General features: G+C 48.0%; 1 protein-coding gene across 3 annotated transcripts in view; it reads left to right on the top strand.

The window, feature by feature from the left end:
- RHCE (Rh blood group CcEe antigens) overlaps positions 1 to 15,078 on the top strand; it is a 36,083-nt gene that overhangs the window by 1,213 nt on the left and 19,792 nt on the right. For 2 of the 3 annotated variants that reach the window (XM_008694582.2, XM_008694581.2), the window contains exons 2-3: positions 7,691 to 7,877; positions 11,718 to 11,868. In XM_008694582.2, coding sequence (XP_008692804.1) covers positions 7,691 to 7,877; positions 11,718 to 11,868 — 338 coding nt within the window. Of the gene's footprint in view, positions 1 to 2,669; positions 2,704 to 7,690; positions 7,878 to 11,717; positions 11,869 to 15,078 lie in introns of all 3 variants that reach the window. The other variant, XM_040619008.1, reaches the window with a different exon arrangement.

Here is a 15,078-nt window from a genome sequence, read left to right as displayed (position 1 = left end):
ACAATGTAATTCAATGCACACATTCATTTGTGCCTGTATTCATTCAACCCTGTGGAGGATCTAGACACGTGCTAATCAGAGCTAATATTTATTGAACTCTTACTATGTACCAGGCACTACTTAAATGCTTTATATTGAACCCTCACAACAATCCCTTGAGTCGGTACAAATATGATCTCTGTTTTTCATATAAGGAAATGAGGCACACGGACGTTGAATAATTTGCACAAAGTCACTCAACCAGTAACAGCACAGCAAATTTAGATTTATGCAGCCTGGTTTTAGTTTCCATGCATTTAACCGCTATGCTTCACTACCCCATTTTACAGTGAGCTTGAGTCACTTGTCATATAACCAGTGGGTGTAGGAGCCAGTATTTCAACTCTGTATGTTGGCACCAGTGTCCACATGCTTCACCCCTATGCTGTGCTGCTAACACAGAAATAAAGTGTCCTCAGACACTCACTTTGCATGGAAACACAGAGGAGGGCCCTCAACCCTGCAAGGGGAGTTGATGGTGTCAGGGAAGGCTTCCGGAAGGAAGTGACTGACCACCACATCTTGGAGGCTCGGTAGGAGTTAACCATGTGAAAATGGATCATGATCCACAATGAGAGGATAGTGAGAGCTGGTGTGGGCACTCCTTGGAGTGGACCAGGCTAGGGCTTAACACTGCAATACCAGAGCCCAAAGAAGGCAGTGGGGCATGGTGGACCCACAGGGTTGAGTAACGACCTTGACCTTCATGCCGCCGAGCTGATAGGAAGCAAGGGTGTGGCCAAGTTTGGGTTCAGGTTATGGAGAAAGCCATTCCAGGGCTAGTGTAGGGGTAGGGGACAGGGCCGTGACTTGAGGTGGGAGACCAGCGTGCGGGCTTGTGTGTAATACGGACCAGAGGGCTTCAAACGCTTCTGATCACGCACACCATTTTTCAAGCATGGACCATACTTACATGTCACCATCAAGTACTGCTGCGTGAATATATTTGGTACATTATAATAATACATACACACGAAATAGGAAATTTGAAAGAGGTCAAATGAAATACATAATATTTTCAAATTACTGATCGTGATGGCGCCAATCTCAAGGCAAGGTCCACTGTTCCCATCACTGAGAGTGGATGTCAATCCGTTCCTAGAGTCTTCTTGATAACTTCAAATTCTGGTTGACTTCCTGTCAGATCTAATTAGACTGACTTTTTCTAACCTTGAATGTGACGGATGAAAAGTTTACACAAGAAATATCACTCTGCCCTTTTTTTTTTTCATACGCTTGGCTGCCATCATGGTTTTGCCTTCATCCTGTGGTTTCAGGCAGGTGTTGTTCAAGCTATTAGTCCATTTTGTGAAGGTTAGTGGAGCTAAAACTAGGTTACCTCATCTGTCAATTCACTTATCCAATCCAGTCCATGTGAACTCAATGTTATCCAAACCAGCCAATTCCAGAAAGACATTTTTGAGGCAATCAGTATGAAACCTGTATGATATACAGGAATTGTTGTTGGTTTTGTTAAGTCTGATAACAGCATGGTGGGTTTTGTTTTTAAAGGCCCTATCTGCTAGAGATGTATATTGAAATGAAGCAATGCCTGGGGCTTGCTTTATGCCAGGAAAAAAAAAAAAGGAAAGAACTGGAAAGGGTAATAAAAACCAGATCGGCCCTGCGTGACAGTCATCAAAGCTGGGAATGGGTACCTGATATTCACCGTGCAACTCTCTCTGCTTTTACATATGCTTAACGTCTTCCATTATAAAGAATTACATTTAAAACAAAAAGCGAAACAAAACCCTGCCATTCATTGCAACATGATGAATACAGAGAAACATGTCACCCTCTTCCCAGTGGCCCAATATTCCCTCAGGACCCCTTCCAAAGCAAGGAGACTAGAAACTGTCTGACATTCTGAGCAAACAGAGGAGGCTCCTGGGTCAACGTGGAACTTAAATATTTGCAGAGCTGCGAACTTCACCAAGGCCCTTTGGAGGTAGCATAGCCTAGATCAGTGGTTCTCAAAGTGTGGCCCCCAGACTACCACCTCAGCCACTAACAGCTCAGGAATGTGTTAGAAATGCAGATTCCGGGGCGCCTGGGTGGCACAGCGGTTAGGCGTCTGCCTTCAGCTCAGGGCATGATCCCGGCATTATGGGATCGAGCCCCACATCAGGCTCTTCCGCTATGAGCCTGCTTCTTCCTCTCCCACTCCCCCTGCTTGTGTTCCCTCTTTCGCTGGCTGTCTCTATCTCTGTCGAATAAATAAATAAAATCTTAAAAAAAAAAAAAAAGAAATGCAGATTCCCAGGCCCCAGTCCATACTCACCGATTTGAAGTGTTCAGGGTGGGGCCCGGCGAACCGTGCTTTACCAAGCCCTCTAAGTGACTCTGACACGCACAAGAGTTTGAGCAGCGTGGGAGCCAGACTGATGCAAACCCTGCCTCTGCCCCTTCTTAGCTGCGAGGCCTTGGGCAAATTATTCCACCTCGGTCTGCCTCCATTTCAACCTGCGTCACATGACGATAGTACTTTTTCAATTTGTTGTTGAAAGGTTTGAAAGAACGAATACATATGCAGACTGATTCAGAGTACTCACTTTCATTACTAATAAACTTTAATTTCTGGTATTTTTATAAAAACAAATCAAACTAGAAGGGCTCTTATCTTCTTCTAGCAGCTCCTATGGACAGTCTGGAGCGTCTTCCGAGGTATGTGTTCCCTATGCTGATGACCACTGGTCCGCACGGCCAGTCATGGGGCCATATGGGCAGGAACAGTGAAGGGGAAGCAAAGAGTCAAAATATTCAAGAGACAGCTAGGAGATCAAACAAGCTGTCCCTGGTGAAAGTGAAGGAGGGGTTAAGGATGGCTTCCGACATGCGCTTTGGTATATGCAGGTGCCAATTCTGGAGACGGGACGCACAAGGGGAGGAGCAAGTTGGGGGGTAAATGAACGGTGACATATTCATTCTGGGCTTGGGGTTGAGGCACCTATGAGATGCTTAGGAGAAGCAGAGTGTAGCAGCTATCTAGTGCTGCATAACAAAGCACCCCCAAACTTAATGGTTGAAAATAGCAACCATTTAATTGGTTCATGATCGTGATTAAGTGGTTCAGCAGAAGAGTTATTGCAGTAAAAGAGGGTAAGCCCCAATGACTGTGTGCTTTTCAAACCTCTGCTTCTAGCATGTTGACTAATGTCACATTGGCCCAAGCAAATCGCAAGGTCCAACCCAGGAGGGAGGGGTCTGTACTGGAAGGCATGATTCATTAGGAGCCATTACTGTAACAATCCACACACAGAGCCTGCTCTAGGACTGCCAAATGGGGGAACATCCTGGACCCTGCATGGTGGATACTACCCAGATTCCCCACCCTAGTCCCCAAAGGGAGAAGAGCTACCAAAAGACAAGAGGGGCTTTTCCACTGACATGTACTTACAATACCCCCAAATGCTACAATGTTCCACATCTTAGCCTTGGCTGCCCCCTTTGACTGGGACATCTCTTTTTCTATTCCCAGAATGCTATAGGGGTGAAGGTAGGGTGGGAGTAGAAGATACTGGCGAGCGGAAATCAGCCTAGGGCTCTATGGACGGTCCCAGTCTGGGGCTGCAGAGGTCTTCCCAGTCAGTAGTGGGGAGAACAGTGTGGAAATCGGGCCTAGAGGCCAAGGGCCAGAAGCTGGTTCTGGCTTCAGAGCCATTGGTGCTGAAGTGTCTGCAGGCCAGAGGAAGGAGCAAAAGTGGGTGGAAACACAGAACTAGAACCACAGGAGCAGCCAGGCCAGAGGGGGGGAAACAGTCTTGCCCAAAGTCACACAACCAATAAGTGGCAGGCACAGGATAATAGTGTCTAAAACTGTGTAGCCAACACCAGGCTAAGTGATTTGCATGAGCCAGTGAAAATGTGCACGGCAATCCTCTGAGCAGGTGCCATTGTTCATGCCCATTTTACAAATTAGGAAGCTGAGACACAGCAGTAGAGCCAGGCTCTGAGCCCTGACAACCTGACTCAGAGTCTTCAGCATTATACCCTGTGCTCTACGTGGAGAGGCACGATGCATCGTGGTTAAACCCAGATGGTCAGCACTCAGATCGCTCACCATTCACTAGTTACGTGACCTGGGCTAGTTACAGTGCCTCGCCGGGCCTCCCTTTCCCATCTGTAAAAGGTGGATAATAAATAGTGCCTACGGCGTGAAGTTGTTGTAGGTGAAAGCCATAAGGTACTTAGAATGGTGCCCGGTGCGTGGAGGGCACCACACACGTGCCTGCTGTTACAATGCTGGTCATCATTGTCCCCTCTCACACCACTGGACTCTCAGCTTAGACTCTTTGGGCAAGTCACGGGGCTTTCATAAAATTCTCCCGAAGTCCTGTCTTAGACTGTAGAATTCCCCTCTGGGGCCCGGTCATTGGGGCCCCTATAGCACATCCACTCCTTATCACCCCCCAACACCTTACAGTCCGTTAGCCTATCAGCCCAGCAGCTGATGGGGGGTGCAGCGCAGAATCTGAGAGGTGGAGGCTAGCACCACTGGGGATGCCCTGGGCTGGGACCTGGCCCTGAAGCGGGGGTCCCAGTCGTGAGATCTGGGAGGAGTTGGAGGGGGCCTAGAGCTCTGGAAGCCCGGGAGAGGAGGCAGGAGGGTGCAGAGAGTAAAGAGAGGCCTGAAATCTCATGTTCTCAACCCACCCATTTGGGGCGAATGGGCTCTGTCAACAGCTCCCAGAAACTGCCCCCCTGACTTCACCCCGCGGGGTGGAGTACAACTCCTCCCTCAGGGACAGTGTGGGGCCTTGGGGAGGAAGGCTCCGAGCTCCCACACCTGGCAGCCGCAACAGGGATGGCAGCTGTACCTGATAAAGCCCCCCGCCCAAGATCCTCTGACTCGCTAATCTTTAGGGCCCCACCTCTGCCCTATCCTGGTTACCCCCCTCTCCCCACCCATTGATTCTCTTCTCAGAATATGCCAGAGCCATAAGGACCTTAGGGAGTACCAAGTCCAACTCCCACGTGTTTACAGAGAGAGAAATTGAGGCCCAAAGAGGGCAGGGGACCTGCTTGGGGTCCCTTAGTGAGATGGGGGCAAACGAGAGCAAGAAACAGCCTAGCCTGGTGGAAGAGCACTGTACCTGGAGCTCAGAGAGTGGCTCTGCAGCTAGCATGCTGTGTGGCCTTGAGGAAGTCACCGGCTCTCTCTGGCCTGCTTCTGTAAAATGGGAGGAAAATGAAAGGTTCTCCCTGCTCACGGGAGCTTCAATACGCCCAGAGCCTACGCATACGGCGTTGCTGCTGGATGGCAGGTGTTTGGTTTAACAGCAGGAGTTAATACAAGGTTGAACTGGAGTACGATCCCTGGGTGTGCAGTCTCCAGTTGGCCACAGGCCTTACCACTCCCACATACGCATTGCGCCCTTCATACGCATAGTTTCCCGAAGGAATTTGAGCAATCCCAAGAAGAACTCCCTATACAAACTGTGCCTTGTCATCCCCACTCCTAAGACGATGTAAGCAGGAGACAGAAACATCGCCTGCACCTCCCTCTCCCCTTGGCAGAGGAGAAGGGGCAAGAAGCTGAGTCAATGCCATTTCTCACCCACTCCCCAAGATCCCAGGCCCTTTGGAGGTCCTCAGGGGTCTCCCACATCTTAGTGTGACCAGATTGCTCAGAGCATCAATACCCACCCACGTCTCACAGGCAAGACCCTGTGTGTTTCTCAACGAAGGTGAATTTAAATGACTTGAAGGGGCTCTCTGAGACTTTGGAGAGTTCTGGAAACAAGTGCTTCCTAGTTGCTATCAGAGCCAGGGCTGGAGGCCAGCGGAGACCCGGTGGGTTCTTATTACTGTGATGGTGAAGATGGTGGTGACGCGGGGGGAGGGGCACCATTTCCTGAGCGCCCTCCCTGCGCCAGGCATGTGCCAAGCCCTTGAACAAAATCTCACCTCCTTCAGCTCTCCCGGCCCCCTCTGAGGGGGCACGATTGCCCTTATTTAGCAGATCAGGAAAGCAAGCAACATACACGGCCACACGGCTGTGAGGTTAAAGCGTATAACGTGCCATTTTTATCGGTCAAAAAATGGTCAAATGTTGGCGATCTTAATATGGTTTAACCTAATGGGTTTAACCTAGCTGGGATCAAACAGAACTGTCTAAAATTGAAGTCGGTGCTGGTTTTCGTCTGTGGGTCTATGTGTGTGTTTTGTTTTGTGTTTGGTTACTGTCTGCATGCTGGTTGTAGAAAATTTGAACACCAAGAAAAAACAAGCAAAACCCTCCCAAACCCAGAGATAATTTCCATGGGGGGATGAATTCTTTCAAGTGCTCTCCCCAGGCATTTATACGTGGGAAAGAGTTGGTGTTTGTTGATAAAACCGTCTTCCTACTCTGAGCGATTGGGTTCGTTACAGCATTGGATTCTGGCCACCAGACCAAGAATGTGATCATTTTCCCCATTTAACAGATGAGCAAACGAAAAACAGTGTGGTAGTTGAAGGCACAGGCTTCCGAGCAGATCATCTAGGTTTAAATCTGGCTGGAAGAGCTGGGGCAAGTTGCTTAACTCCTCTGGGGCTCAGTTTTCACATCTGTGAAATGGTGATAATGGCCCCCACCTTGAAGTGTGGTTGGGAGAAGGAAGCGGGCTGGTGTGTGTGATGTGATTAAACCATGTCACAGGGGCATCTGGTGGCTCAGTCTGGAGAGCATGTGACTCTTGATCTCGGGGTGGTGAGTTCAAGCCCCGCAATGGGTGTCAAGATTACTTAAAAAACAACAACAACAACAACAACAACAGTGTGGCTACAGGGGAAACACTCAATAAATGTAGGCTGTTACTAAAACTCAGAGACATTAAATAACTAGATGAAGCCACACAGCTAGAAAGTTCCAGATTCCTGATTTTGAACCCAAGCGTGTCAAGCCGCTACCCATTTTTCCAACCTGGAATTAGAAAAAAGTGTCCGCCCTTTTCCTTTTGCTGGACCTCTCCCTGCCAGCAGGCAAGTGTCTCGCACTCACCTGCCACTGCAGCCCCTGAACAGGGTCTGAGGCTCGAGAAGGTGAGGGTCCCTCAGATGGCCCTGGTGCTTCCTGCCGGCCCACTGGGTCTCCCAGCCAGTGACAAAGGGAGAGAACTGCTTTCTGCAAAGACAATTTGGTTCTTACCCACAGAACCTCTGAGCCTCCTTCCGTCCCTCTTTTCTGGGCCAGGTCATTGGCTTCGGTGCTCTTACTGTCCATGCACATGATCAGGAGGTTGAACCGGCCCCTCGCAGCAGGGGTGACTACCTTTACTGGATGTTGCTGTGTGCCAAGCGCTGGTCCAGGTGCTTTACACATGTTCATACCATTAAGTTTAATAATAAGAGTAATTGCCACAGTTACTGAGCACTCACTGTGGGCCAGGCCCCGCCTTCGTGCTTCACCAGCATTAGCTCATCGTAGCCTTACCTCAACCCTGCCTGGTATGTATTGTTCCCATTATTCAGGTGAGAAGACTGAGGCTCGAAGAGGCAAAGTAACTTGCCCAAGCACCCTTTCATGATCCCCTCCAGCTGCCATCCAGTAAATTCATACAGAACGTGTGTAAATTCTAATTCTGTGAACTCTGTAAATTCTAATTTCAAATTTCTAACTTTCCATTTTGTCTGCTTCTCTTGCTCCTTCTCCATAACTGCTCCTGGTCAGTCCTCCAAGATGTGACCATCATGGTGGCCCTTGGCTTTGGCTTCCTCAACTCATCTTTGCGGAGATACGGCTGGAGCAGCGTGGCCTTCAACCTCTTTCTGCTGGCCCTGGGGGTGCAGTGGGCAGTCCTGATGGATGGCTTCCTGGAACAGTCCTTCCGTAAGAAGGTGGTCATCAAACTGTCCAGGTAACCTGACGGCAGCTGGATCCTTTTTTGGGTCCTTGAGGGTATGGGGGCCTAAGAGGACTGATTCTAGAAGAGCTGGGATGTCCCCTTGAAGCCATGCAATATTGAGGATATCCACTAACAAATTATTTACTGTTTATCTAAAATTCAAATTGCATTGGAAATCCTATGTTTTATCTGACAACCCTGAGCCCAGATCTGCAGCCTTTCCCAAGTTCTTTCGTTATTATTGAGTATGACTTTACAAAGTTACACAAGCAATATGGGTTCAAAGAAAAATTCATAGAGATTACAGAAAAGAAATAGAAATGTCACAGTCTCTGGAAAACAAAGAAGTACTCTTAATTCTCAAATGTCAGTGAACAAGAAATAGCCACGCCTTTTAATTACCTTTGATCCATTTAGATGAGTGTATATGAAGTTCTTTAAAAACTAGCAAAATTACCCACGTTGCTAGAAGTCAGACTAATGTTTACAAGAGAAAGGTGATGGTTATGGATTAGGAAGGAGCACAAAAGAACCTTATGAGGCCCAGTGAATGTTCTCTGTGTTTTCTGGTAATGGATACACGAGGGGGTAGACATATATATCCATCAAGCTGTACACTTTTTTACAAAAGGCACGGGGCACATGGCCGGCTCAGTTGGTGGAGCATGCAACCCTTGATCTCATGGGCGTGAGTTCAAGCCGCATGTTGGGCATGGAGCCTACTTTAAAAAGAAGAAGACAAAACATTTAAAAAACAATAATAAGGGGGGTGCCTGGGTGGCGCAGCGGTTAAGCGTCTGCCTTCGGCTCAGGGCGTGATCCCGGCGTTGTGGGATCGAACCCCACATCAGGCTCTTCTGCTTTGAGCCTGCGTCTTCCTCTCCCACTCCCCCTGCTTGTGTTCCCTCTCTCGCTGGCTGTCTCTCTCTCTGTCGAATAAATAAATAAAATCTTTAAAAAAAAAAAAACAATAATAAAAAAGGCATTGACAGGAGAAACTCAGTAAAATTTACCTTGTACATTGTTTTTTGCTCTTATCCAACTCTGAATCTCTGTCCTGCCCAGATAATGGTAAATCCCATCTTAGGCATCTTGGGGAACTGGTCACCTCTCCAGGCCACTCCATCCTCCCCTCCAAAACCCTGCTAAATCTCCGGGCACTGCTGTTGACCATCTCCCCATGAGCCAGGCACGGTGCCAGGCAGTGCACAAACATTATTTTGTTTAACCCTTCCAGTAGGGGTCTAACTAGTGTACAGGCAAGGAAATAGAGGCTCAGAGACCATAAGGCATTTGCCAAGGGTCACACAGCTAAGTGGTGGCAATGGCTTTAGCTTTTTAGTAACTGCAACCCTTCCCACACCGTCCAGGGTGGTTATGACATGAACCAAAGCCCAGTCAGTTCCCTATTGGCCCTGAAATAACCCTCCACATTTTTTCTTCTAACAAGTTTTAGAGTTAATCCCCATGGATTTCATAAGGGTACTCTCTGGAAGAATTCTGAGGGTGGTGGCCCTGGTCTGGCATTTCTGCTGCCTTGGCTTTAAGGTCACACAAACTTTCAGCCTCCTGCCCCTTAGTGTTTTGGCCTCATCTCTGGGCTGCTCCTTTTAAGGTACCACGCCCACAGGGACCAACTTGTTCTTGACTCAATCCAGGAAGACAAGAAGAGGTCATTTGCAGCCTGAGTGAACTCCCCTGCCCCACCTCTGACAGCCTGGATCCTCCCAGCTGTGACCCCCGCTGGAACTGGCTTCACAGATTGGAACAATGAGCTCCTTCCCGACCTTTCCAAGGGCCGGGCTGGTTCAGGGGGCGGTGCCCAGGCCTGCCTCCCGGACAGGGTCCTCCCCTTCTCCCTCGGCCTCACCCACACTGTGCAGCCTGACTTGGCACTGCATTGTCTTGAGTCACCAATGACCAGTCCCTTCGGGGCAGGGGCCTGTCCTGCTCGGCTTTGTCCTTTGTTTTCCTCCTGTAGTAAAGACTTAAGAAATGGTTATTGGAACCAAAATGAAAATAAAAGGAACCCCGAAAGTTGGGATATTTTAGCGCTGTGTTTTGAGAGGCTCAGGAGGGCTTCCCTGGAGGATAGTAGCGATAACCACCCTCGTATTGCGCTTGATACATATTAACTCACTTTACCTTGAATGACCACTTCACAGGCCTTGCCCCCACCTTACGGATGAGGACACTGAGGCACAGAGTGGTTCAGTAATTTGCCCAAAGTCACACAGCCAGGAAGGGGCCGAGCCAGGATTCTGACCCAGGTTGGCTGGACTGGAGGCTGCACTCCTGCACACTGCACTTCCCTGTCTCAACGCCTCCCCAGCGCCAACTGGCCCCTGGGGCCTGACATCCCACCACTGGCACGCCTCCCCTTGAATTCGGCCCTTGCCAGTTAAGTAAACACTCACCAAAACGGCATGACATGGCCAGTCCCAGTGAAACTTTGAGTAACTCCTATTCTAAGTAGTTCCCAGTCCCTGTGAGACTCCTTCCCCAGGCCCTTGGCCTTCTTCTGATCTTCCGTCTGAAGAAGGGAAGTCCTTGAACCTTAAGCAAGGCACTGCACTGGCAGCAAATGCTGGGGAGGCTGAGTCCAGACTTCAGAGCACAGGCTTTAGATCCTGGCCACCTGGGTTTGAACCTCACATGGTCATTAACTAACTTTATGGCCAAAAGCGTCGCCTCTTCTAGTCTCAGTGTCCTTTTCTGTAAGATAGAGGTACTGAACGGTACCCTAGTCCCATTTCTAGAGGGCCGCTTAGAAGATTAAAATTTAAATGACGTAATGTAGTTATAAGCCTGTTATACATACTGCTTAATAAATTATCATTATTTTGTAGTGGTGGCGGCGGTTGTAGCATCAGGGAGGGGAGGGGGTCTCAGAGCAAGGTGTCTGGAGAGGGTGGGTTGGTTTAACCACCATGGATTATTCCGCTCATTGCCACCTCCCCCAGGAAGCCCTCCCTGATGAGTCCAGTCCATACAGTCCAGTGTCCCTCCAGTGAACCCCTCCTCCAGCCATGTAATATCATGGATAGTCTTAGTACGCAGACTCACGATGTCAGCCCCGTCTCCCCAGCTGGATCATAAGTGCCTTGAAAACAAATTGTACTCTCCTGACTCTCCACACTGAGCTAGCTCATTTGTCAAGAGAAGGAAGGAATCAGTTAGTAGTGCTACTCACGTGGGGCTCTACTCCTGAGTTAGTTCTTTGCGCCAATCATGGTGCTGGACACACAGGCACAGATACTCCTTCTAATCCCCACAGCACTACCGCGAGATAAATATTATCATCACTCTTATTTTACAGATGAAGAAACAGGCTCAGTGAGATTAAATAGCTGCTCAAGTGGAAAAGCTGGGACTGGAAGCAGGCTTGTCCTACTTCTAAACCGTCTCTTTCCACTGCCACAGAGACGGTGGCGGGCGGCTGAATGACAGGCCGGCCAGCAGGTGAAGAGCGCCCTCTATTGAGCGTCTTTGTGAGATGCTGGCAGAAGAGAAGCGATGGGCAGAACCCCAGTTGTCAGACCCTAGAAGGGGGTCCTGAGGCAACAATCAGCCTCACCACGACATTCCTATGAGAAATTCAGAGTGGCCTCAGTATGAATGAGTATATGCAGATCAATTTCTTGCCCTGAAGCCACCCTGATGGAAGAAGGAGCCCACAGACACCCCAAACGGGGCAGCATCAGTTCCATGAAGGTGGAATCTTGTCTCCTTGTTCTCCTGCTTGTCCCTAGCTTCTTGGACAGTGCTGAGCTTGTTGAGTGAGTGAACGAGTGAATAACGAATGAGAGGATCCTTTTCAGTCATCCCTGTCTCTCTCTCTCTCTCCCCCAGTATTAAGCTGGCCACCATGAGTGCTATGTCTGTGCTCATCTCAGCGGGTGCCGTGCTGGGGAAGGCCAACCTGTTGCAGCTGACATTGATGGCACTGGTGGAGGTGACGGTCTTTGTCACCATGAGGATGATTGACAGGCAGCACCTCAGTGTGAGTCACGGTGCTGTGAGGAGGGGACTTTGGGGAGGGGGGGTCGAGGTGGAGGGGAGTGATACTGCCTCCATTTGATGGAGTTTCTGGGATTAAAAATTATAAAGACAGGCCCAAATGGGGCTCCAAAATTGTGATCTATGCTAAATGTTTAAACATAGCAACCTAATGGTTTTAACTGGAGGTGGTGCAGTCACTGGTGATAACAAGGTCTAAGGTTTGACGGGGCATATCCGTGGCAGAAGTGTAATGTAGGGGACGCCTGGGTGGCTCAGTTGGTTAAGCGTTTGCCTTCGGCTCGGGTCATGGTCCCAGGGTCCTGGGATTGAGTCCCGCATCGGGCTTCTTGCTCAGTGTGGAGCCTGCTTCTCCCTCTGCCTGCTGCTCCCCCTGCTTGTGCTCTCTCTCTCCCTCTGACAAATAAGTAAAATATTAAAAAAAAAAAAAGAAGTGTAATGTAGGAAAGTTATTAGAAGAAAAAGGGTCAAGGAACAGAGAGAGGGAGTTGGATGGATCCAGATGGTGACCTGGAGGAGTGATGGAGAGAAAGATGGTAAGGCAGGTGCTGAAATCCTTACAGACCAAGAGGCAGGTGGATAATCAGCAAGGAGTGTAGAGTCTGCCAGTGCGTCCTTCCAGGCAGCTGGAGATATTTGGGGAGGGAAAAGGAACAATGGTCTAGAAGCTTAGATATGAAGCTCTTATTATTTACTAAATTTTCATTCTCTTCATCTGTCTATATGACTTTATTTTAACCCCTAACTACTTCAGCGTATGTTTCTTATAAACAAGGGCATTCTTTTACATATCATTGTTCAGTTAACAAACTGTGGAAATTAACATTGACATAATATTATCTTATTCAAATTTCACCAATTTTCCCAGTAATATCCTATTACAGCAATACACACACACACACACACACACACACACACACACATATGTATATGTACATATATCTATTCCCACAACTACACCTATACCTATACATGTGTATTTCTTTGTGGTCCAGGGTCACACTTTGCTTTCAGTGCTCATGTCTCCTTAAACTTTTTCACTCTGGAACAGTTTCTTAGTTTTTCTTCATATTTCAAGAACTTGACATGTTTTGAGGTTACAAGCCAGTTATTTTGTAGAATGTGGGTTTGTCCACCGTTTCCTCATGTAGTCGGAGGGTATGCGTTTTTGGCAGGAATTACACAGAAGTGATGCTGTGTTCTTCTCAGTGCATCATAGCAAGAGACACATGCTGTCAGTTTGCTCATTACTGAGGATGTTAACTCTGGTCACCTGTTAAGATGTTGTCTTCCAGGCTCTTCCACTGTAAAGTTACTATTTTCCCCTTTGTAATTAATAAGCATCTTGTGGGGGAGATAATATTCTGTAAAATCCTGTTTCTTTTTTCTTTTTTTAAAATCCTGTTTCTTATCAAACTTTCACTCACTAGGTTTTAGCATCTGTTCATTCTTTTTTTTTTTTTTTTTTGCCTGAATCAATTAGTACTATGATGATTGTCAAATATTGGTTTTCTTTCTTTTCTTTCTTTTTCTTCTTAAAGATTTTATTTTGGGGGCACCTGCGTGACTCAGTCGGTTAAGCATCTGACTTTGGCTCAATCATGATCTCAGGGGCCTGGGATCCAACAGCATTGGCCTGCTTCTTCCTCTCCCTCTGCCCCTCCCCCTGCTTGTGCTCTCTCTGTCTCTCTCTCTCTCTTTCTCTCAAACAAATAAATAAAATCTTTTAAAAAAAAGATGTTATTTTAAATTAGTCTCTATACCCAATGTGGGGCTCACCCCTACAACCACCAGATCAATAGTCGCATGCTCTAGGATTGAGCCACCCAGGCACACCCAATATTGTTTTTCTAATCCCATCTTCCCTTCCACGACCATTAATTAGATAGCATTCTGCTGTAAGAAAGAACTTTCTTTTCTCCTCCATTCAGGCATTTATTTATTTATTTATTTATTTATTTCACTATGGGCTCACGGTGTCACCTAGACATACTTCATTTTCTGCTTTTCCTTTGCGCTTACCATAAGGACTAACTGCAACTCCTTGGTTTCAAGGAAGAAAACTGCACTGGAGCTTTTTCAGGCAGAAAGAGGGGAATTTAATATAAGGGCCACCAAGGGCAGGAGTAGCAGCCGGACTCAGGACTGGAACTGGATATGAGAAGCCTTTAAGACCCCAGGTAGTTCATGCTCTCCATCTTTTGGTTCTGTTCCTCTCTGTACAGCTAACTTCTGTCACATCAGCATTCTCTTCAGTGGAGAACAGGCTCTCTCCAAACCCTTTCGTTTCCAGGATTCTAAGTCCCAGATCCTGCAGGAAACAAGGCACTTCTCTCTCAGCTGGTCCCAGGTCTATGGTCCAGTAAGAAAGAACCTGATTGGCTCACGTGGCCACGTGGCCACTTTGGTCCAATCAGCTGCAGCCAGTGAGGAGGGCGGGTCACACAGTGACCACGTGGCTAGTCCAGAAAAAGAGAGAAATTCCCAGCGAGGGAACATGCACTGCGGGCAGCGTGGGGTAAACGTTTTCCTACTTTAAAAGGCCACAGTGATTCGAAGCCACCTATCTCCTCTCTTCTCTGCGGCTTTGACTCTCTAGTTGGTGCAGAGGGGGGGGTTAGCACTGATTTTGAAAGTTGGCCGCTTCACCTCAAAACGTCAGTTCAGCCTGGCTTCATTGAGGGGAAAGGCTCGGGGGAAACCGGAGACCCCAACCAGGGCTGTTTTGGTGGCGGCAGCTCCAGAAATGAGTGCAGGGTTCCACGCCAGTCATCCCCACGTGTGGCTCCTGGATTTCTGGGGGACCTCGAACATTAAAAACGCAAGACCTCTTTTCAGTCTTACAGGCGACTTCGTTTTCATGTGACTGAAATGTGTGAATGTATCCTTCCCATTCACTCATTCCTTTTACAAATATTTATTCCGTGCCTATGATGTACCAGGTGTCTTTTCGGCAGTAGAAAAATGCTGAAGTAGTGGACCTTCCATTCCAGAAGGAAAGACTGCCAATAAGCAACTACATAGGCAAACGATAGATAGTATTAAGTACCATAGAGAAAAAATAAAATGAGAAAGGAGATATGAAGAGTTGAGAGGAGGATAAAATGTTAGATAAGGTGGCCAGTGAAGGCTTCTCCGAGTAAATAATTTTGAGTAGAGACATGAAGGCAGCGAGTGCACAAGCCACGTGGGT

This window comes from Ursus maritimus, unplaced genomic scaffold (genome assembly GCF_017311325.1).
Source record: "Ursus maritimus isolate PB19 unplaced genomic scaffold, ASM1731132v1 scaffold_32, whole genome shotgun sequence".
NCBI classification, from domain to species: domain Eukaryota; kingdom Metazoa; phylum Chordata; class Mammalia; order Carnivora; family Ursidae; genus Ursus; species Ursus maritimus.
This window is presented reverse-complemented; position numbering and strand designations above follow the sequence as displayed.